The 23,295-nt window shown below is 43.4% G+C and overlaps 1 protein-coding gene across 1 annotated transcript; it reads right to left on the bottom strand.

Moving 5' to 3' along the window:
* Positions 1-12,487: 12,487 nt before the first annotated feature.
* On the bottom strand, positions 12,488-23,069 carry PDK4 (pyruvate dehydrogenase kinase 4). The gene is made up of 11 exons (XM_052801978.1): positions 22,834-23,069; positions 21,847-21,988; positions 20,777-20,848; positions 20,008-20,192; positions 19,485-19,574; positions 18,878-18,955; positions 18,149-18,225; positions 17,325-17,423; positions 16,926-17,036; positions 16,094-16,207; positions 12,488-15,038 (listed from the first exon to the last, which is right to left on the bottom strand). The coding sequence occupies exons 1-11, from the start codon at positions 22,979-22,981 to the stop codon at positions 14,895-14,897; spliced, it is 1,260 nt and encodes a 419-aa protein (XP_052657938.1). The 5' UTR covers positions 22,982-23,069; the 3' UTR covers positions 12,488-14,894.
* Between the last annotated feature and the right edge of the window lie 226 nt (positions 23,070-23,295).

Genomic DNA, 23,295 nt, shown 5'->3' with positions numbered 1-23,295 from the left:
TCAGCCTTTAGATACTAGGACAATGAAACCAAAACAGCATGGCTGGCTCACCTCTCCAACACTGCTGCTTGTCCTGCCAGCCTAATGCCAAAAAGAGGAGCCAGAGACTGCAGAGCAGCAACTCAGGACACTGGAAGAGGAAGAAGTAAACGTTGACCAGTTCCTGCTCAGTCTCCAGCCAACATGTTTTTAAAACCTTCACCATTCGTCCTTGAGACAGGCTAGTTTCCCAGTGCTGCTGGTGGCAGGAGGGCAAGGATATATTCTCAGCTGCCTCCTACTTTGTGCAGTGGTATCAAGACCATAAGGGTTGCACAAGGCTTATAGATGTGATAAGTAGGTCTTCTCTCCACAAACGTGTCTTTGGATAAGTGTCGACAACTGTCCGCATACAGACTGGTCCTAGAGCGTGATACATGTTTTGTTAATGTGCTCATTACTGGTACTTTAAGATCATACTCAACAGCCAATGTCACCCACCTCTACTCCAGAAACAAGCTTGGCCAAATGGCAGCAATACTCAGCCTCAGGATCTTCAGCACAAGCTTCCACATCCCTTGCTCCTCTCATAATGGACTGCATTCAGATGAGTTTGCATTATAAAGAGGAAAAGGTTCAAAGCCCAGATGAAAATAGAGGGCCTTCGGGTCACCTGGCACAGGCAGCCAGGGTCTCCATGTCTTTCTGCCCTTAGCATTTGAAAAGCCGGGAGAGAAAGGGGATGGATTGCCTGCACTCCTTTTCATGCTGTTACATGGCATTGTCACTAGGGCTGCACGGAGGATGACGAGGCTGTCTGCATCATCTTGTAAGGTTTTGAACCAAAACTCCTGACTACATGAAAGCAGAATGGTGTTGAAATGCCCATTTTGATTCTGGCAGCTCTGCATGGGTCTGTGTGTGCATCGGCATATGTGTGAGGAGACTTGCAGAAAGATCCCAGTCAAAATCTTTGATCTGGTTTCAATCAGAGTTTTTCAACCCAAATCAGGGTATCGGTGCTGAAACCAATAAATTCCCATAAGTGTTTTGACATCAATGAAATTTTATTTATTCAAAGCCACTTGCCATCTTGAAAAAACATTTCTTTTCTTTCCATGGGGCAATATCTTACAGCCTATACACCAGTTTTGACAGAATCAAGTTAACTGCTGTAATCATGAATTTATATAAATCTCCCAGACTGAGCAAGACTGAGGACTATTTTCGTAAAATGTCAGGAACAGAAATATTAGGGGGTAGGGGAAAAGGTCTGGTCTGCCATAAAAGGCAGAAGCTTTACTTTTAGCTGCAAGCACTGCTGGATCAATTAAAATGATCACAGGGTCTTGGCTCATTCATATTTGAAGAATGTCCTTTGAAACTGTACTAATGCTTTTGGCAGCAAAATTTGCTCATGGGACAAATACCTTTAAATTAAACATACAAGAGTTCAGTCTTTAAAATTGGAAGGAAGATTGAAACAGTCTGGGGTAGCCTATGCTATTATATACCTTTATTAAACTCTGAGAAGCCAAAGAGGCATGCCAGCTTTTCAGTGCACTGGAAGGTTTGCAGGGCTCTTGAAGGGCTGCTGCTGCTTTTCTGAAATGCTACAAGATATAGATGGGTCAGGCACAGCGATATTTCCATTTACTTTCAGGATATGGCAGTGGAATTTCCCTGTACTCCCTAGGGTTTGCTCTTCTACTAAATGACAGTGTAGAACATGCTATTAGCAGAGATGCCAAAGCCTAGCTAGCGTCTGACACCTTAACCTCCCCAAGCATTATATTAAAGTAGTGGTAAGATCTACCACAGTCTCTATTTGTGGAACGGCAGGGACCTCTGGTACAGCAGATGAGTGGGTCAGAAAAGATTGTTATATCTGGCAACTGTCAGATGAAATCGGTTGGCTGCTCAGAAATTTGTTTCTATTTCTCCAAATGCGTCTTAAGCTTTGTAAGACACAAAGTAGAAAGGTGACAATGGATATTACCCATTCCAATGACCTGTTTAATTTTAATACACAGTTAAAATTTTCTTAGCATGTGGCAGCTGTTTGTTGCCCTTTACCTTGCACAGGCACCCTATGGAGTGCTGCTAAATTACAATTAAGAGGTTTGAAACAAGGACAGCAGGGCACGTGGTGATTTTTACACCACTGATGAACCGTTCAGTTCTGTTCTTTCAAGCTGGGGCTGGCTAGGGATGCTGGTATCAGCCTTTTGCCTACTCCCAGAATCACACCACATTTTAGCCTTGTAACAGTGCAATTGGTTTGGGTGCTTAGGCTATTGGTACTGAAACTAGCACTGAGTTAGATTATGACAATAGTAACTGTCAGTGGGGAGTTGCACAGCCTCAGTGTAGCCATAAGCTTGCTGGCTATTTGTGGGCAGAAAGGGGGTTGAATCCAGACAACTCTGGTCAAGAATAGGGATTTTTACCTATTCCTGATAACCCTACAAAAACCACTAGCTGGTCAGGGACTAAATAAATAACTGCTAAGGTCTGAGGAAAAAGGTGCAGGAACAAAAGAGCAGCAATACCCGCAGAGAGTTTACTTTATAATAATGCGCTATAAAGGAGGGGACAGAATTGTGTGCCCTATAAATATACGGGCATTGGTTCACACAGTATGAGAAGGCAGGCATTGCTGAAGGGCAGGGCAGTGCCTGGGCTGACTACAAACACACAGCGTGCTGGAGAGCACAGGCAAAGAGACATCACTGCGGGCAGGGCAAAGCCATTTCATGACAAAAAGTAATATAGGTATTTTAACATCCATGCAGAGTAAAACTGACCCTAAAGACCCAGTTGCAGTGAAGTCCATTGAATTACATCTACCTCTCAAAGTTGAGTCAACCCTTTGGTGAGTCTACCCAGCTGTTTCCAAGTTCACTGCTGGGGAAAAGGTGCATGGCTGCCCTGAACTCAAGGGCATGCTGTCTGCCTATGTCCATGGTGAGCACACCGCGTGGGGCTGGCAGCTCTGAACTATACCTTGCTGCTGATCTGGATCCCAGTCTGCCATCTGGGTCCACTTCTACCACAGCCCTGCCCTTCCATCCACCATAAATCCACGGAATTTCAGTGATTGATTGATTGATTGATTGATTGATCTCTCTTTCTTTCTTTCTCTCTTTCTCTCTCTCCTTATAGCAGGTTTTGGTAGCTTTTGTTTGGGGTAATTTTTTTGATACACTGAAGGGAGTTTGTCCCAGTTAAAAATAATCTGAAATGAGTTGCACAGGCACCTGCACACACACAGAGCAACAAGACATGAACAAAGTCAAACTCTTCTCAACTAAAGGAGCTTCAACCAGCTGGAAAGAAAAGAAGTAATACATTTTTATATGTAACATTTGGTTTTTATACGTCAATACACTGATGGTGTAATTTGCAGCTGTTGGGTAGGTGGAGTACAGTATGTACCACAGCATTGCCCCAACCTTAAAGGTCTCTAATGCAATCAAGCCTGGTGTGACCTGCAGAATATGCAGCGTTCCAGTCTAAAACTGAGACCCAATTGCCTTGCTATTTTTGTCAGATTAATTTAGAAATAATTTGGAGGGTTTAACACAGGAACTTCTAGTTCTTCCCAGTCCTGTTGTTTAGAATAATATTTGCATATTATTTTGATGTTTTTCTGGATGTGTGCTCCAGCACTCAAGGTGCTCAGCTTGGGAGGGTGGGTGGAGTATCCAGCAGAGGCAGCAAGCACCAGCTGCAGCTTGGGGCTGCGCCACACTGGGCGGCTGGATTATCTGGAGGATACAGATTGGAGAGAGCTGTGTGTCCTCCCCTCCCTGGCTGTGTAGCCTCTGGCACATGACATGGTGCCTGATCCCCACTGCTACTCCACCACTGCACCCTCTTTAGCAAGGGGAGCAGAGCCACTACTCCTCTCTGCTCCCCTGCAGTTCTGTGGGTTTGTGCCACCCTCCACCATGTCTGGATTTCCTAACCCGCAGCAACCCGTTTACCCAGCCCGCTGAAACAAACTCTTCAGTCAAATGCCCCTCACTTATATGGCGGGTGAATGAAACCCAAATGCTGGATGGATTTTGGGGTGCAGGCAGTGTGCCTTGCCTGGCTCAGCACCAGCTGAGGCAAGCTGTGCTCACACATTTCATCTGCCAGCATGGTGGAAGGTTCCTACCCTGTAATCAGAAACGTGGGAGAGACTCCTTGCCCTGCCGGCTTTCCCCAGAATCAAATTCTGCATTCTCCAGTGGTGTGGGAGGAAGTACAAACAGCGACCTCAGCTTCTAATGACACCAGGACCCTCTAGAGATCTGAGGTTTATCAGCAAAGCCCCTGTCCATGAAGCCATTTCTCTCTGGCAGTTTATTTTTGTGCTGCTGGAGCAGCGGTTGCACCCTGCCCCAGCCAAACCAGTTCAGCCTGGGTGGATGGAAATGGGCAGATAAGGCAGGGAGCTGTGCAGGGGAGATGTAGGAGCTCGGCTGATCTGAGCGGTGGTAGTGGCAAAGAACTGAGGGAGAAAGGGGAGAATTGGCATTAGAAGTGATATCGTAGATTTTTCACATGGTGAAAACTGTCTCAATAAACCTGGGAGAGTGGTCATGCATATCTGGAGGTGAAGTCCAACAGCAAACCAGAAAAAGAAAAAACCAAAGCCAATGTAAGCCAAAAAGATTAAACATTGTTTATTTAACAAGAGAATCAGCATTTTGAGGGCTGTGAACCTTGACGTGTGGTACTTGAAGCTGGCAATGTTATTTTGAACACAAGACTCTCCATTTGGTCACGGTCACCATTTCTGCATGCTCTGCCCCTGCAGGCACACCCGAAAGGCCTGTCCCTGGCATGCAGGACTCAGAAGCCACCAGCATGGGCTGCAGCCCCTCTGTGGAGAGCAGCTTCCAACCGCAGTGACTGCAAGTTCAGGGCAAACCTGAACATCTTCTCCTGCACTTGCCCTCAGGGGCAGCCAAGGACTCTCAGGAGGACCTTAACAACGGGCAAACAGACAGGTGAATACACAACCCCATCCCAGGCAGACATGTGGCATTAGCAAACTTCGGATGGAGGCATCCAAAACACCCTGACACAGCTGTGGTGAGCTGGGCACCAGAGACCTCTGTAACCCAAATCTCCTAATTTTCTTTCCAGCTGGTTGAAACTCCACCAGTACCTGGAACGCCGTGTTACAGCCATCACAGTCCCCTCTTGTGGGGCAACTCACACAGCACCCACGCACCTCTGTGCTTCAGGGGCATACCCAAGCTATACATTCAGTGTCCCCTTAACGTCCTTGTCCCTTTTCCATCCTCTCAAGAGCTTTGACAGAGGCTGCATCCTGCCTGGAGAAGATCAAGAAGGAGGACTCCTTTTTCAGCTGACCGGAACACGCTATCCGCTGTCACCCGACTGTGCTGTGAGTGTGTGAGGGTTTGCCATTAAATGGCACCGAGTCCTGCCCGGTCACCGGCACCTGCTCAAGCACAGGGAGAGCTGCCCTTTCCGACACGGGACAGGGAGAGGGGCAGAGCCCTGGCTCCCCTTCATTTTCAGGTGACCTGGGTGCACTGGTGAGATGGCAGGTAAGTGGCTCCGGGTAGGCAGGAGCAAACTGCAGGCAGCGCCTGGAACAGACTCAAACGCGGGCTTGAACTTTGACGCTGCTCCTTCCAGCAGCCTTGAAAGGGAAGGGAGAGCAGCGGCATGACCAGCCCGGGCGGCTCTTGCTGACTTGACATAAACATGTTTTTAAGCTCCCGGTGCAGTCGGTGGGGAACACGCTGTCCCCATGGGTTCCCTGCCCCTCACTTGGGAGGCTGCCAGAACAACGCCAAGGGACACCATTGCTTCTCGTGGCCCCCAGCCCTGACCGGAGGAGGCCGTGTTGTATACTTAGCCAGTGTTTGTCCTTAAAAAGAAAAAGAGAAAAAAGAAAAAGGATGGAAAGCTGTAAGCAGAACAAAAGAGCCAGCAGCTAGCAACTGAACAGCAGTCACGTGTTTCCTGAAGGGTATTTTTAAGGTTTATAATCGTTCATTCCTTATTTACAGCGCTGATTTGTTTCCTTTTATCTAGCACTAGCTGCCGGTCTGCCCTATGCTTAAACCAAGCTATTCATGTCCAAGTGTCTTGGAGCTCCACTGACTATGGGAGGCAAGCTTCGCTTTTTTAGGCTCCCAGCCCCAAACAGCTGGAATAATCTTCCAGCCGTATTGAAGCAGGCCCTCACATTGTTTGGGGTTTGGACACTCTTAATCCTTTTTTTTAAAAAAGCCTCAGCTGTGTGAAATGAGCACAAGCTGTGGCTGGTCACTGTTGTGTGCCCTTAAAGAGTCCTGCCCTTCTGTCTCCAGGTGTGGGCAAAGTTCCTTTAACCCAGCCAAGCTCTCAGTGGCTGGGGACACAAGGACAAACTGCCCTCTTTGCTGAACAGAACACGCTTAGACCTTAGAGACAACGGCATCTCTGCGCCCAGACTTCCCCAGTGTGGACCTGGGCTTTTGGTCTCACCTGGCTTGAACAGAAAGGCTGAGAGCTGACCTCCCTCTGGTCTGGGGTGTTTGGAGCTGAAGGTTTTCCAGTATAAGGGTTGCACTGCATTGGATGAAGGGGATGGTGTTGAAGCAAGAGCTGTCAGCCAGTTCAGTACCTTTAAATTGGCCATATGTGCATATACATGTTTCTGTTCAACGTATCTTGAATGTCTAAATGTATGTCACATACTCCTCTTCCTCCCCTAGGTGTATCGCTTGATCATAAACTCCTCCAGCACAACACGTGCTACCTTGCAGACTGCATGGCAGGTAACACAGTGAAGCTGGCCTCTTGTCCGGTCTTGCACTCTGAAGGAGTTAAAAATTAGTTTGCTTGCTGCCTTCTAGAGACCCTCAGGAGTGTACGTGTCTCCTCTACTGATCAGCAGCTCAAACCATTTTGGCTTTGTCCACAGTTCACTGGTGTCAACAGGAAGCTTGCCACAGATTTCAATGGACGTGGTGCGAGGTCTAAAGATGAATTATTATTATTCTAATATGTATCATTTACATTGGTTAATATGTTGATCCCACATTATATTACACTTCATTTATTGCTTGAAAAAGAAAATAAAGGGTTAGTATGTGTTAGAAGCACATTACAGAAAAGTGAATTACACCAGCAGAAGTTCTCAGACATGCATATAGACAACCTACTTATTGATCCATTACCTATATTCTGTATTCCATACCCATACTCTATAAAAATGAGAACAACTGAATACCTGCTTCTGAAGCGATTATTTTTAAAAAATTTTTATAAGTAAAAGCTTAACATCATGTACACCAACATACTGCTATTCTGCTAGAAATGTTTACATTAAAAAACCCAAACAAACCTTCCAGTGTTAATATACTTTAAGGAAACGGTGAAGAGCATTTATTTTAGCCTTTCATTGTCAACAGCTTTACTGGAATCTTCTTTCTGTTCTTATGAAATGAAATAATCCCCCTCTGAAAGACCGTGCTGTTGAGGATAGACCTTCTCCCCCAGAACTCCCATTTCCTATAGCAGTGGGTGTGTTCATTCCTGGGAAGAAATGGGAGGATCTGCAGTTCTTCTCTGTTCTGTCTGACTGCAATAATACAGATTTAATTCAAGACACATCTCCCTTAACATCAATACTCACAGGTGGAGAGTATCATTCTGCTGTAGAGCAAAGGAGAAGGCAAGAACAACTCTTTGGAGAAGGATGAAAACACCTCTTTCAGTCAGCCCTGAATACTAATGTCTGTAATATAGTTTCCAAGGTCTGCCTGCATCAAATTATGGCACTCCAGTGAATAGTTTTGCTCTTTTTCCAGATGTTGACATGGATGTTGTCATTCAAAAGACAGAAGCCTGGGAATATGCAGAAGGTGCTATGATTTTTTTTTTTTTTTTGGTCAAGTGAACTGATCATCCAGTGGCCTTGAAAAAAATCATCAAAAGCTTTGGCAAGTGTGGTGTGCTCCAAAGCGCTGTTCCCATCCTTCAGCTACAGAAGATATGCTCAGAGCGTGCACAGCCTGGCACCAGCAGCAGGAGTAGGAAGAAAAGAGGAACAGGAGGGCAAGGCCATGGAGGTGAAGCAAATGGAATGTCCCTGGTCAGAGCTTGAAAATGAAGCTTTCTTCATCACGTATTTATGTAAGACCTGAGGCAAAACTGATTTGAAGCAAGGGAAAATTGTCCAGTGAGTTCAGAGTGTTTTATAACAGGTCCTAACTAAGCACAAACAAGTGCTTCTGTGTCAACACAAATTCAGTTTTATGCCTGAGCAAACAGCTTCCTACGGTCTGTGAAGCAATGACACGTCTGTTAATACCCAGAGTGGTATAAACCATCTGATCCATCCCCGCATGAAGGTTGAATTCCTCCAGTAATACCCTTTGTAAGCAGGGGAGTGACTCTGGGTCACCCTTTGCAATGCACGTTACTAATCGTGCTGTGTGTCACAGCGGTTGGAGGAAAGGACAAGTATCCCCGCCAGGTATTCAACCCTGTTTCCCAGTTAATTTGTTAAAAATCAACCAGGACTGTTGTGGACGGTAAAGCTGCTAGGAAGAGAAAGCCACTCTAAACACTCAGAAAAGAGCTTTCAATGCATCTGATTTCTCGGTATGCCTCATGGTATTTAACAACCAGCATCAGCTACAGTTAGCTCCTAATTTTCTGTAAAAGGTCTGCCCAGTAATTGGTATTTGGGTGTCCCAGGCAGAATGAGTGTGGCTCGGAGCTCTCGGGCAGCAGTGCTGCCCTGTGGGGTGCAGAGCCCCGGGTGATGAGCCTCATGCTGTCTCCTGCGGTCATGTGGCACCATGGCCAGCCCCAAACCCAGAAAGACCTGCGATGCTGGGAAATGCAGCCAGTGGTGACAAGCTGCACAGAGGCAGCTCCAGGCTGACACAGCTTGTGCCAGCAGCCAGCCAGTTCCTCTGCAATGATCCCCCTGGCATTTGCTGCAGGATAAATATTGTCTGGGATTTTCCATTATCTATCCACCCTGGCCAGCAATGACACAGCAGTGACGCTGTTTTGAGCTCTGTATTTCCAGCCTCCCGCAACAACCCAGAACTAGTAAGGGGACTTGAGTCATTCACCTAAACATATACAGTCACTGATACTTGAGAAAGCCAAGAGGGTCCATACAAGGTATTTGCATGGGACTGGCAGATATCACAAAGGACCTGTGGAAGATCTCTGGTCTTCTGGAGTGACAGATGAGAGACAGGAAGAGTATTCCAGGGTTCCTCATATAGCATTGGATGTCTATTTTTAGGTAACTGAATTAGCTGGGAGGCAGCTCACAGCTGAGGCCATCTAAACGCAGGTGCCTACATGTGCCCCAGGTGTCTATGGTCCCATCACAGTCAGCTGAACTCTGCCACTGAAGGCAGGAGACCTATTCAGCTGGCCAGAAGTAGGTGTCTGCTTCAGAAGGAGCTGATAGCTTTCTGGGGTCTTCTGGATACATCGACTCTGGTCATAAGCGGGAGCTTAGATATCCAACCCACACCTTGGCACATACATACAGACACGTACATAGTGTCATGATAAGGTGTCGTACTTGGTGTGCCGAATCCCATGCCAAGGTTCTCAGTTTTCAGGCCCAGTCCCCTAATGTGACACAGTACAGAAAGCCCAACCTATAAACAACAATGAAAACAATTATCTTTTTTTACTTGATTTTCTTATTGGAGCCTTTCAGACAGGGCATATCTGGATGTATCATATTAACGTAACTTCAAGTATGGCCATCCTAAACCAGAAACTCTTTGTTGCCTTCCAGGAGGATGCTCTGCAGCCCCAAAAGGTGGGAATGGTGGTCACTCCTCTTGCTGTTTCCCGCATCACAGGTCTGTCTGGGTTTTCAACTGGACGTGACTCCAGGAAGGCAGCGTGAGGCTCGTTCCTCGAGGCTGTCTCCCTCACACAGCAGGAAATCAGGTAGGTCCTTTCTTTTCTTGCCTCATCCTGCTAGGAACTGCAAAGCAAGGGAGTGACACAGGATAATCTGTGCTAATTCTACGTGGGCCAATTTGTTGCACTCTGTTTTGGTTTTCTTTCATAGCTGCAGAAGGAATATTGAGGAAAGTTGGTGAGGAGTAGCTCCTGATACCCCATACATATTTTTCTACTTATATAAAAATATAACATTATTAAGAAGCCTCAGAATATTCTGAAGACCCAGAACTGTGTTCCAGCCTCTTGCTGTGCCATCCAACATTCGAGATTGCAGCGAAGAATTCAGACTGCCCGTGGGGATTTTCTGCCCTTCCCTCCCTATGAGGTGAGTGGAGAGAAGCAGGACTGACTGAGACTGCCTACCGGGGTGTCCTGCTTTCTCTTTGCTGACTGCAAGAAGGAGCAGCATCTGGCCAGGTACTGAGCCAGTCATTCTGTCCTGAATGTGCGTACCAGCACAGACGTGCAAAGCCACCTTAGGGCCTGTAATACAGGATCGGGATATAGGCATCTAAAATTAGGTTGCCAGCTTTTGGGGAATACAAACCCAAAGATGTTAACCCAGAAGTGTGCCCCTTCCTCTTCACACACCCCCCCCCCCCCAAATTAGCTGAGCCAAGGGATCATAAACTGCCAAGTTTTGCCTTCTGTTTGCCAAAGCTGCTCAAGAGTTTAAGGGCCGACAATTCTTGGGGGTTATAACCTGATCCTCTCAAGTCATCATCACTACCGTAAGGGAAAAAAAAATAAAATCTATTTTTCCAGTCCAGTAGTGTTTCTTATCAAAGGTAGCAAAGCTTGTTTTGTAATAATGCTCTTGGAAGGACATTATTGCATGCTAAGGGCAAAGTCTGGTGGATTTGAAAGCTTGGTTAAGTGATAGGAAAAAGATGATAATGAACAACCGCTTATCAAGGCTCCAGGAAGATTAGTCTGGACATGTGCCCAAGGCACCAGTAACAAAATCGGTGTACGCATTTTAGCTAATGATCTGGAAGAGAAAACATAGGGTGCTTTGGCGCGGTTTCTGTTGACATCAGGAACCTGGCTTTGTAACGTCCTGATCGGGGGGCAAAGGGAGAAAGTGCAACATCTGCTTATCTCCTGCAAAAGCAGAACGCCTTTTAGCCATGAGTAAACTTGCTGATTTCAGTGAACCTCTGATGTGCTAGAAGCAAGCCAGTCCTGTACCTCCAGTGCTTTGCTGAATCAGGAACCAGGTGTGTGGCCTCTGTCACTCACTGGGTTTGTGCGGGGGAAAGAAAAAAAAAAAATCATTTCAACTTCTAATGCCTTCTGGACTGCAGGAGCTTGGCTGGAACTAATAGCCTGTGAGCAGCACGCTGCGGAGAGACCGCACATTGCCTGCTGCAGCTGTGTGCTCGACACGGGGCCGCACAGCAAGTCAGGTGCATCCCTGCCACGTCTGCGGCATGCCTGGCTCCCACGTGCAGCCTGTATGTCTCCTGAGCCTGCCGTGGGTGAGGTATAGAATGTATGTATATGTATTTCTGCTTGGAAGAACCTGGAGGGAAATGTGCTAGTCCTGTCTCTAGGGACTGCAAAACAGTAAAGGTGGATGGGGAAAAGAAAACACAACAGGTGTTTTTGTTGTTGGTTTTCTTTTGTTTTCTGTAGTAGTTTATTAAAGTCCCTGGTGTACTTTAGCTCTGGGTTGTTTCTCCCAACACACCTGACATACTGATGCATGTCAGAGTGGTACATTTCTGTAACTGCAAAATGCTTAAGGTTTACACCATCTGATCTGCTTCCCTGGCATTACATGTGAAAAAACATTGTTAAGATGAAAAAACATCGTTAAGAAGGGGAAACTCGGCACACAAGACTGTCACTTGTAGATTTACTGCCAGACTCCCAGAGTTTGGCTGTTTTTTTACCTCTCCTCTCTCAGGTAAAGTACCTACATGCATTTTTACAGTTACTCTATCTTCTTAAAATTAAGGGAGATGCAGGACATTCCCAGGTAAACACAAGTCTGCTAAAGCACCAGGTGTACAGGACTGTTTTATCATGGCACAGTCTGTTCTGTCTGGTAACTACTATTCTCTTACAAACCAGCTATTAAAAGCCAGTTGTCCCATTGCTTCCGAGCTGGAAGAGAGGCTTTCACTTAGTCTGTGGAAAAAGTCATTTGTTAAATACAGACTCGATGATGGATGTCTTTTTTTATGTAAAACTAGTCATGAATTTTCACATTCTTTACAGCTGAACAAAAAATAGGTATTTTAGAGGGTAGAATGTGCACTGATGAAGGATTCTCATGTCTCATTTCTGAAGATGAATGCTTCCTAATTAAAAAGGTGACATGTGAGGTGATGCACTGATTTTAGGCACTATGTAAACTCTCAGCAGATGCAACATTAAGGGTAAGCAGACTGTTTCAGTGTTTCTCTCCCCTGCTACATCTATTTGACACAGTATGAAAGTTGCTTTGCTCAACTCTGCTTGATAAGACTTAAAATAAAAAAGGCCATTGCTTGCACTAGACTTCTTAAAAGAAAATAGATACTAGACAACCATTTAGAAGATTTTATTATAAAATTATTTAAACATCTACATCCAAGTAAAAGGCTTAATACTACAGCTTTACTTTCAGGAATAAAAATTCAGTAAATGCTGAAAGAGGTCCTCTATTATCTAGGTAGACAGCCCTTAAGTAATTTTTAATACTTGAGATTCCCCATGGGTTCCTTAAGTGCCATATATACCTCTGTCTGCATCCTGAATGTGTTCTGCAGCTTCTCTCTGCAAGCAACATTACAGATAAGTTTACAGGAACCGTGTGCTTCAGCTGCTTTGAGACAGAAGTTACAGCTCCTACCTGGAGGAGCTGCAGCTATGTTACAGATGTACAGTATACCATGAGATCACAACTCATGTTCAAGCATTACCAGGTGCAGACAGAGAGGTATAATTTGTGTTTACTTGACAACAACTACCTAGGTATGTTTTTGTAACCTTGTATTCAATACTCAAGTGTATTATGGCAGTGAAGGCAGCTTTTTCACACCTGTATATTCTAGACAAATATATTTTACTTTTATTATCCATTTCATTCACTGAGCTTAGCTCAGATACATGATCTGGTGACTGCAGCTTATTCACTGGGATAAAACCAGCCTTGACGCAGTACTGAAGTCACTATGCTCAGCAGTTATCACCAATACTTCTAAATTTATTTTTTAAGAAATGAAATATACATTTTTATTTTTGATGGAGGAATCTATCCCAACAGGACTTCTAGAACACAAAGGTAGTTCCAGTTTTCTCTTGTTCCTACTAAAAAATATTTGATATTCACAGTAGAGTATGGAGTGGCTTTCTGTCCAACAAGTACAAATCTGTTTTAGAAAACTGCCATACAGCTGAGCAGGATGCTTTAAATACTGTACTTGCAACTTCTTGCAAAGGATCATAGACACTTAAGCCAATATGCTAATTAGTTAAAAAAAAAAAAAAATCAAGTAATATTATACAGCCCTGATGAACTTTGACAGGCCAGTTTGGCAATGTCCAATAGTTTAACTTCTATTCTGTCATTAAGTTTACCTTGCTTGTAAGGGGGAAAATGTAGAAAAATGGGGAAGGAAGAAGCTTATTGGGAATGAACTATTTTTCCCAACAGCTCTCTCCCTCTGGCACTGTTCCTGTGACAACTCCCCATTATTTTGCTGTTCATAGAAGTTACTCTATCATTTTCAGTGCTGTTCATATTTTGAAACTTCTCATTTCCTAAGCCCTTTCCATTGCAATGAACAGTTCTTAGAATGAAATTCTGGTTCCAAGACCACTCTTCCTGAAAACCTTTCAAACAGACCTTCAGTGCTCATCACAGCTTTCAGGGTGTAGAACCCCCATGTACCTCTTTGAGCTGGCATGGTCCAATACAAATTTGACAAAGACGACAGGCAGATCTTGGTTTAGTGTACTGAGCCACTAATCTTCTAACAGCACAACAAAAACGAACCATGAGACCATGTTTTAAACATGCTGTTTCCCACGTCATGCTTACATAATACAGATCACCAAAACCTTTCCATTCAACTTGCATGTCTGACTTCAGTTCTTGGAAAATCCTAACAGACTTACATGGCACATGCTTTCTGGAGTGTGGAGATGTAGGCTAGATGTAGCCTAACCTTATAGCTGCTATAACCAGTAGCTTTCCATTTCTTTCCAGTAGCTTTCAAAAATATCCTGATTTCTTTGTTAGTTACCTTATGCATAGGAGCCTTACTTGGCTAGTTTTTCCAGGAACAGCTTAACTTAAAAAAAATCTAGCAATGTAACTCACACAGCAAGGCATCACATAAGAATTATTACGGGAATAGAGTTTTTTCTTAAACAGGACTTCCTTATATATATGGAAAACACTTTCTCCCTACCTCCCAGGGCTCCCTCCCTTCCAGTCAGGCTGTATGTGAATGCTGTTTGTATCTTGCTACAAGACTGCCATGTTAAGTGGATCTTTTCCAAATGAGCTATACAGCTATAAATTACAGGTGTTATCTATTACCTGAGAAGTTCTGTAATAAGATGAACCGCTGATAACTATTCTAGGAGAAAAATATACACCAGCATAACTGACATTTATCAGTATTCAGAATTCAAGCATTAAACAGGACTCAAAAAAATTGCACACCTCTACCACTTCAAGTCTTTGATCATATGAAAAATAGTCTGATTTTCCTCTATACACATCTCTTCTTTAAAGACATATGCGCTATTTTCCTCATCTGAAGTCCACAGCAAGATTTCACATTCAGTGCATACAGCCTAGGCTATAACAGCCTTGTCGTCTTTCTCTTCTGCCAGTCCTGAAACTGAAGAATTTGTTTGTTTGGAGGTAGATGAGTACTTCCAAACACTAGTCTTTGAGAAGCCAGCTTGATCCCCATGGGTGCCTCGATCCCAACTTCTCTTCAGAGAGCTGCACTCTGCTTTGATACATCCCTTGGGTCTTTGCTTGGGACACACCAGTCATCTGCCTCTGAGGTAGCCTGGTAATGCTTGGAAGCTGATTTGTTAAAAACTGGGAGTTTTTCTACTGATTCTGTTGATAGGGCCTAAAATCAAGAAGGAAAAAATGTTACTTGGTTTCTACCTCTCAATAATGCCACTTTTCAAAAATTCATGCAGTATGTTTCAAGTGTTAAGCCAGTGACAATACAAAACAAAGTTATTTACACAATAGATGCAGTAGTTTATCTGCTTCAGTATCTATGTTTGCTTTGGATAATTGGGCAGTACAAATGCAGTAACATCAAATCATATTTATGCATTTTTTATAGGCCTGAAGAGTTACCCTGTAACCTGGTTTCAAGATTGTCCTGGAAGACATGGAAAAGAACTTTCATTTACCAAACTCCAGAGAAATTTTAAAATATGTTCCTTTCCTACTTCCATATTTTGCAGCTAAAAAAAAATTCACATTGTATTGGGAAATTGTTAAATACAGATGTAACACATATATAGTCAAACTGTCTCCTCCTTTTGTACTGCTTCTCTGGTTGTGCTTCGGTGTGCTTGGAACTATGTTTTTGGTTTACTAGAAGAAATTCAAAACAAGTTTTTCCCACGAGTAAGCACAGAAAGTAGACAAGAATATGTAGCCCTTTTTTCCAGGTTACTTTTTATAAAAACAGCAGTGCATGCTATATGCCAGGTATTCAAGATTACTGGTATCTGAATCCCATATATGGGCTACATAGCAGATGTTGAATAGGATCAGATACTAGAGTCTTTAAGTATTAGTTTATACAGACTTTCTGGTTGTCAGAGTAGAGAAACAACAGTAAAGAAACCGGATGTGTTGCTCACACCTTTCTGTTACTTCACTTTCTCCTGGTACTTTGTATTCCATGAACCAGCAGATAACAAATATTAATACAATCTAAAAACAAGCAGGGCTCTTGCTAGTAGTTTTTCAAGTAGACTAGTTAAAGCCAAGTGACCTTTTTAATTCTAGATACCAGTTACAAATCTTACTGGCATTTCTTAATAAAAATGGGAGCTTTTCTACTCATGAGCAGGGAGTTTGTTTACCTTAAAATGATACCGAGTAGTTACGTCACTGCATTAATGGTAGTTATCTTTTATTTAACCAAATCAAAATACATACCTTCAAGTAGATAATAGCATCTGTTCCATAACCACATATGGAGTAGAGATTTAGATCTCCTTGAAAGTATTTGGCATACAGACGAGAAATTGGCAAGCCATACCCAAAGCCAGCCTAAAAATAAAGTACAAGACAAAATTAATTTATTTTTTTCCTAGCTCTTATGATTTAAAATTAAATAGCTGGCGAGTGTTCAGAGATTTTAAACTGTTAAAGTCCTTTGCACTTCCTCTTCTCTTAAAAGAAAACAGAAATCTCTACTCAGTTTCATACAGAATATTGAAACTGACTATTAAAAAACCCCAAACCACAAGAAAATAAAAAAAACCCAACAAATCTCCATGGAAGAAGGAGGGTTTATATACATATCCCACTTTCACACATTACATTTCTGTATTTCCCCTCCCCCAATTTTGCAAGTACAGCTTGATTAGTAAAAGGAATTTGCTACTGGTAGATAAACAATAGTCTAAGCCTATTCCAGTTGTGCTTGCCTCCATAAAGACAGCATAGTTTATAATAAGTTTGAGGACTGAGTGGGAGTGAAGACCAAGTAAATTACTGTCATTGCAGTATAAGAAAAAAAACAGGGTTAGATTCAGGTTGGAATGTTCTTCTTTGTTTATATCTTTAAGAGCATATTTTTGTCCACTAAGCTAGATATTAAAAATCTGTTTCAGAAAATGTTAGTTCATATTTATGAGGCTCAATAATCTTTGCATACCCCACAAAGCAGTAGGGTGGACACAGTGTTTCCTTATTTATTAACCTACCAATCTGTTCAACAGTTACAGCAACCTTATCAGCAACATGAGTATTGAAAATATCTTACAAGAGGGGTATTTCGACCATCATCCATCCTCGGCCTTGGTGCTGTGGAATACATATAGCTAAACAGCCGCTCAATTTTTCTTACTGGAACACCGCCTCCTCTGTCTGAGATCTGATTTAAGAGAGAATAAAGTTAACTACAATCACGTACTAAGAATGGTATTTAAAATGCTGTTACTTGAACAAACCTTCCCAATAGTAATAAATGCAAACATTTGTTTTGCAGCATATTATTTTTCAGTTAGATAACTGTGCTAAATGGAGGCTATCAACAGAATGCTCATGCATAGTATCTTTAATCTGTTGTCAGAGGCTGGAAGTTGTTTTAATAGAATTTGCTGCAGCATATGCAATCATAAAGATTACATTAAGCCCATATTGTAGTAGGCCAACAAAATACCTTAATTGCCAGGTCTTCTTGTCCTAGAACAACTGTCACTTCAACTGGAGAAAGGGAAGGACTGTTTTCTTGGAATTCAACAGTTGCCCTCATTGAATTCTATGGAAAAGAAGGTTACCATTATCAGAGTGTTGGATCTACGTACTTAAAATCATACCCGTGTTACGCAGAGGCTGAGCACCATTACCCTCTATTCCTATCAGTGCCTAGTTCCTAAGCAACACACTTAGCAATTTAGCGTTAATAGGAGCAGAGGAGGCCTCACACCTAAAAGTGACTAAGCATAGCCAAGACTCTTCTATGCATGAAAGATTACCACTGTTCTTGCCCAACATAACTCAGCCAATGTAAATTAATTAACATAAGTCCCTTAGAAGTATCCAGGTTTCTGGAGAAGAGCAGAGTTCAGGAGTTGCTAAAGGCTGCCAGAATTCTGCACCCCATGTTGGCAGCACATTAGTTCAGCCCCATTCACTACTTCAAGATGTTATCACCCACTCCACAGAAAAGGCACCAGAGCAAACCTGCACCACAGATGTAACCACTAAAAGCAGAAGACTAGCAGTGGTCACAAGCCCATGTCCCACTTTTACTCTCTCTCCCTTACCCTGTCCCATTTACCACCACACAAAAGCATCCAAATACTCTCCTACAAACTGCAATCATTCCTTTCCCAACTGCCAAAGCTATTTCCCCAAATAAGAAAATTTTAGAAATCTCACTGTCCTATGCAGAGCTTTACTTCATTCAGACGTAGCTAGCGATTTTAAGTATTGACTCCAGCTCAGACTACTAAAGGAAGAAACAAGTTTGTACTGACTTACCTTGAAGAGCTCAAAAAGCATGTGAAAAAGATGAGATGGGACATATACAATGTTAATTGGCTCTCCTGGAAATTTTCCTAGAGGAACGGAAAAATACAAGCAAGATTTAAAAGGGTGATGAAATTTTTCTGTATTGTATCCAAATTGTAAAATAAGCAAGCTGTATGCCAAAACAAACAAAATAAACCGAGTTTCAGGTTTTTTTTTCCCCCCAAAATGAGCAAACAACTTTATGCACTCCTGACAGTGTTTAGATTGTAATTGCCACTTGCTTAATAACAGTTTTGTTTCAAATAAACTGAAAAAAATCAAGTATTAATTCCCTTTTATAATTAAAGGATTTCAGAGGTTAAGCAGACTGCCTGAGGTCAGACACATGCAGGCAGCTTAGACCAGAACCAGTATGTCAGTCAATAGCCCCACTTCCTCATCCCAGAGACAGAGCTCCTCTCTAGCAACTTATCATGTTACTTAAAGTACAGGTTAGTCTTGCTTCTCTCAAATTCCTAAATGTTACCTCAGGAAATCTAGTGTTTAAGATACAATGACATTTGGGTTCTGACACAGGAGATTAAATGAGGTGCCTGTAACAGAAAACAAAGAGGAACTAGCCGAAGACAGATCAACTGGTATGTACCATTATGGCTATAGAAATGGGAGCCTTTTGATTCAGTAAAAGCTGCAGTTTGGCTACCAATAGGAAGACAGATGTAAAAGCTCTCATCTTACCATTCACTTGATTAAGTTTCAGTTCTGGAGATGTTAAGTAATACTGGTCACACAACATCTTGGAACTTTCAAAAGCATCTGAAATATTTATTGAAATAAAATATGTGAAGCGTAGTATCAAAAACTGTAGAAATTCATTCTAACGCATGGCAAAATATGATTTTTAACTGCAGTAACTGCTAAGGTGTGGAACACTCTAAGCCTGTGTCTCAAAGGAATGATAACATTGCATCCACTATGTGCAGTAAAAACTGAGAACAAATAGGCAATTACAGCAGCATGGGCAAATCTTCAGAACAATGTGATAATTTGGTAAAACAGACACATCTGTTATCTATCAGTAGGTAAGGCCGATCTCAACACCACAGACAACTTTAACTCCCACCTCATCTGTCACTTGCTAGGCCTTATTCCAACACATTTCTAAGTGGTGCTTTGTATTTTAAATTCTGTCCTATAAAAGCTCATGTTTTGATAGACTGCTTTCAGCTATTTCAACAAAAAACAGTCAGCATCCTATACAACACATGTTGGTTACCCTAATTGCTTGCAATAAGATGTAAATACTGATCACTAAGAGAAATGTTAAGGCTCTGAGAATACGTACCATTCACTACTTCAACAACGTCACAACAAGGATCAATACTTCCAATGTGCCTTGGGTGCCCTGAGCCAGATTTATCATCAAAAAGAAGGGCTGTTTGAAATGAAAACCATACGGTATTTAATCCCAAATACTGTATGATAAAGAAGCCTTAAATTTAAAATAATTCAGTGTGATCACAACACATAATCACATATAAAATACTGAGTGTTGTTTCTGCCTTTTGTGAGTTAAAAACTCTTTCTACTGCCAGCAAACTATGTTGGCTTTTCTGTAGTTCAACATCTAAAGGCTTTTCAGATGTAAAGAACGAGATCCCTACATATTCCACACAAGACAATACAATTAGTCTGTAGTCCAGAAAACAAGTTTTCCCATTACTTTCGTAAGCCATACACTCAGTTTCTAACTTTTCAGTGTCACACAAAATTATCCGAGGCAGATCTCCAATGGTTTTAAGAAATGTTTACATTAACATGTTTCTCACTAGGTTGAAGTTTTTCCTCAGGTAAAAATTTCTACTTACTGTGTTGGTTCATTAGCATCCGTGTAGAAATACGGCTCATGTAAAAACGATCCAAAAAATACTGAATGTTTTGATTGGTGACAGGATCTACTTTATAAGTGTCTTTGTATTCAATTACTCCTTGTGCCATTGTAGGAACCACATCATGATGTCTGTTTCGGACTCTAATTAATGTATCTATAAAGCTAGGTCAAAAAGAGATCTTTTTAGAACATTATTCTAAGACTACATGGAGGCAAGCTTTGTACAATGTCATTATCTAATCCATCAGCAGCACAGATAAGTGCATAACAACCTTAACATTAAAGTACAGTCTATTTTTTCATTCTTTTAAAAGTAATCCCTCACTGACCTAAACCAGAAGAGTTTGATATTTTTAATCCAAAAGGTGTAATCATTAGCCATGTCAAATTCACTGCCTGTTTACTCACTCATAATAGTTTGAGCAGAGGAGAATGGGAGGAAGGGAAAAAGACACCTAGCTGACATCTTGGAAAGAAGCAGGGATGTGACATCACAGATAATTTTTGTTGATATTTCTCTGTCATGACCATTCAAGGGGTAGTATGGCCTTGAAACCAAGGTGCAACGGGTCATATTTATTTGCAACATTGCTAAACATGATCGGATTTAAACCAGCTTGCTCTATGCACAGCACCTCATGCTAGATTATCAAATTCAGCTCATGACAGCTGTCATTCTAAACTGACTACATTGTGAAAAGTGGAATGCGAGATCAAAAGTTCAAAGAAACAAATTAAAAGCTTACTCAGATAAGACTTTTTGGTCTTCTGGGCTTTTCTGATGGAACTCAACCAGCTCCATTAGGCTTTGGATGTACCTATTAAAAAAGAACACAAGAAATATATGCTATTAGTTTGATTCTTATTAGCCTAGAACAGGAAAAATACTTTCTTGTACAAATCATTACTCTTAACAAGTCAGCTAGAAGTTTGAAGTATTTTTGAAGTATCAAAGTTCCATCCAAGTACAGAATCACAGATGGACACTTCCTGACTGCCTGAACCCTGTAAGTTTTCAAAGTCCTTTCTTGTGCCTGCCACCCAGAAAGGAATCTAAACCCTCACTTTAGGTATGTAGTATCCCCTTACAATTCTTGAGAAGAGAGGTGTTTCAAAAGAAGGTCCAAATGACAATACTGATCAGGAAGCCACCTAAGCAAAATTTTTCCAAATCTGATCAGCTTCGGCACAAGCTAAGTACTTGAGCCTCTTGTGCTAACATCTGACAGCCTTGACGCATGCTGCAAAGGCACACCTGTTTGCCAGATTTGCCCTTTATGTCAGCCATCCTTGCAAGTGCTGCAACTGTGCCAGTAAAGCAAGGTTAGATCAGATTCAACCACTGTGTGAACTGCAGAGATTATGTTAACTGAATTCCAAACACTTGCTGCACAAGCCAAGGCAATATGCTGTGGAACGGAAGCTCTGTTAGTAATTCCATCAGTGAGAGACCCAAACAAGTATATAGCTTGCTTTCCTATTTTTGTGTAGCTCTGAGGGTCTGTAATGCTATGTGAAAACAGAAAACATTTTCTTCTCTCCCTTCTTAAAGAGAAAGCTGGTAGAGCAAATCTCACGATTCCAAACTGTTTTAAAAAAAACCCCAAACTATTTAAAAATAACTATGTTGTTTTTCAATTTAATTTTAGTATGCTAAAAAAGGACAGTGTATAACAACTTGCAATTCAGCTTGGATGAAGGAACTACATTTCTAGTGTACTTTGTCATTGTCTTCTACTATTCAAAAAAGTCTATGACAACCAAGTTGTCAAAGCTATGTTATTTTACAGGCTGAATTCCAGTAGTTCTTACTTACCAGCTTTTTACTAATTGTACTGATGGAGTGCCTAGTAGTTTATCAGGAAGAAGTTCAATTTCTCTCAGTATGTTTGCAAACCTCACAGGAAGTTCTTGGCGCAAAAATGCAAAAGAAGTTCTCTCACATCCATTAGTTGAGCCTATGAATAAATCCAAAGTAAAAATTTTGTTTAAGAAGTATCAAGGTACAACTACAAATCGCTCTGTCTTTCCACAGACTTCAGGACTATATTCCTTTACAATCACTGCATTATTACTGGACAGTTCTCCTAAGCCTAAGTATATGTTTGTGCTGAATGTTGTTTACGTGACAGTGAGACGCAGCGTGTTTCTGGGAGGAATACTTGTACATTTCCCATTTAGACACGGGACTTATTTGTAATCCTGTAGAAGCAGCACTCCAGCCTTCGTAAACACGGGCTTCTTTGGGGTGACGTCCGAAAATGTCACGTGAGCACAGACTTTACAGCTGCCAAAGCGGTAATCGGATCTGGGTACAGCTTGTACGCTCCGGCAAGACAAGACTAATGACTCCTCCCCGCTAACAGAACACGAAAACATCCTTAGCTGATTTAACTCTCAGCCCCCCCCCATCCCGTGACCACCACCGAAATGGAGCTGTAGCGGATCTCCAGCTTTGACCGAGGCAGTCACAGCTCACCGTCGCCCGGCAACTGGCCGGCGGGTGCCTGAGGCCGGGGGTGGTCGAGGGGCCGCTCCCCTCCCTCCGCCCTGGCGCTGGGGAGTCAGGCCAGGGGGCGGCAGCGCCTTCAGCGCGGGCAGAGCCAGGACCCCTCCGGGCGGGCGGGGGGGGGGGATCGCCGCCTCCCCCGGCCCGAGCAGCGCCGCGCCCGCACCCCGCTCCCGCCGCAGCCCCCGGGCTCGCCCCTCAGGGGGAGACGCGCCTCCGAGCGACGGGCTTGCAGCCGTCCCCCGCCGAGCGGACCCTCCGCCCCGCCCCTCCCCTGCTCGTCCCGCCTCTCACCGAAGTCCAGCAACTGCTTGATGGAGAGCGGGGAGGGGGAGAAGCGGGAAAACTCCTCCACTTCCCGCGGCAACCGGCCGCGGCTGCTGCTGCCACTGGCCCCAGCCAGGGGGGCGGTGGTGCGCAGGGCGATCCGGGCGGCCTTCATCGCTCCCGGGGCGTCGGTCGGTCGGTCGGTCGGTCGGTGGGTGGGTGGGTGGCAGGTAAGCGGGTCGGTGGGTGGATGGGTGTGTGAGTGGGTATCCGGTAAGTGCCGGTGGGACTCGCGCTGTCCCCTCGCCTGTGGCAGGCGGCTTCACGTGCCGCCTCTATTTACAGTCCCCGGGGGGGCGGGGCTCCGGCAGGCCACGCCCGCCGCCCCTAACGGAACGTTCCCCGCGCGGGGCGGCTCGTGACAGCCGTTGGCGGGGCTTCCCCCTTACCCCCCTCCCTCCCTCCCTCCACCCCCACCCCCCCCGCGCC

This window comes from Harpia harpyja, chromosome 1 (assembly GCF_026419915.1).
Source record: "Harpia harpyja isolate bHarHar1 chromosome 1, bHarHar1 primary haplotype, whole genome shotgun sequence".
Lineage (NCBI taxonomy): Eukaryota > Metazoa > Chordata > Aves > Accipitriformes > Accipitridae > Harpia > Harpia harpyja.
Note: the sequence above shows the minus strand (reverse complement) of the source record. Positions and strands in the feature narration are given on the sequence as shown.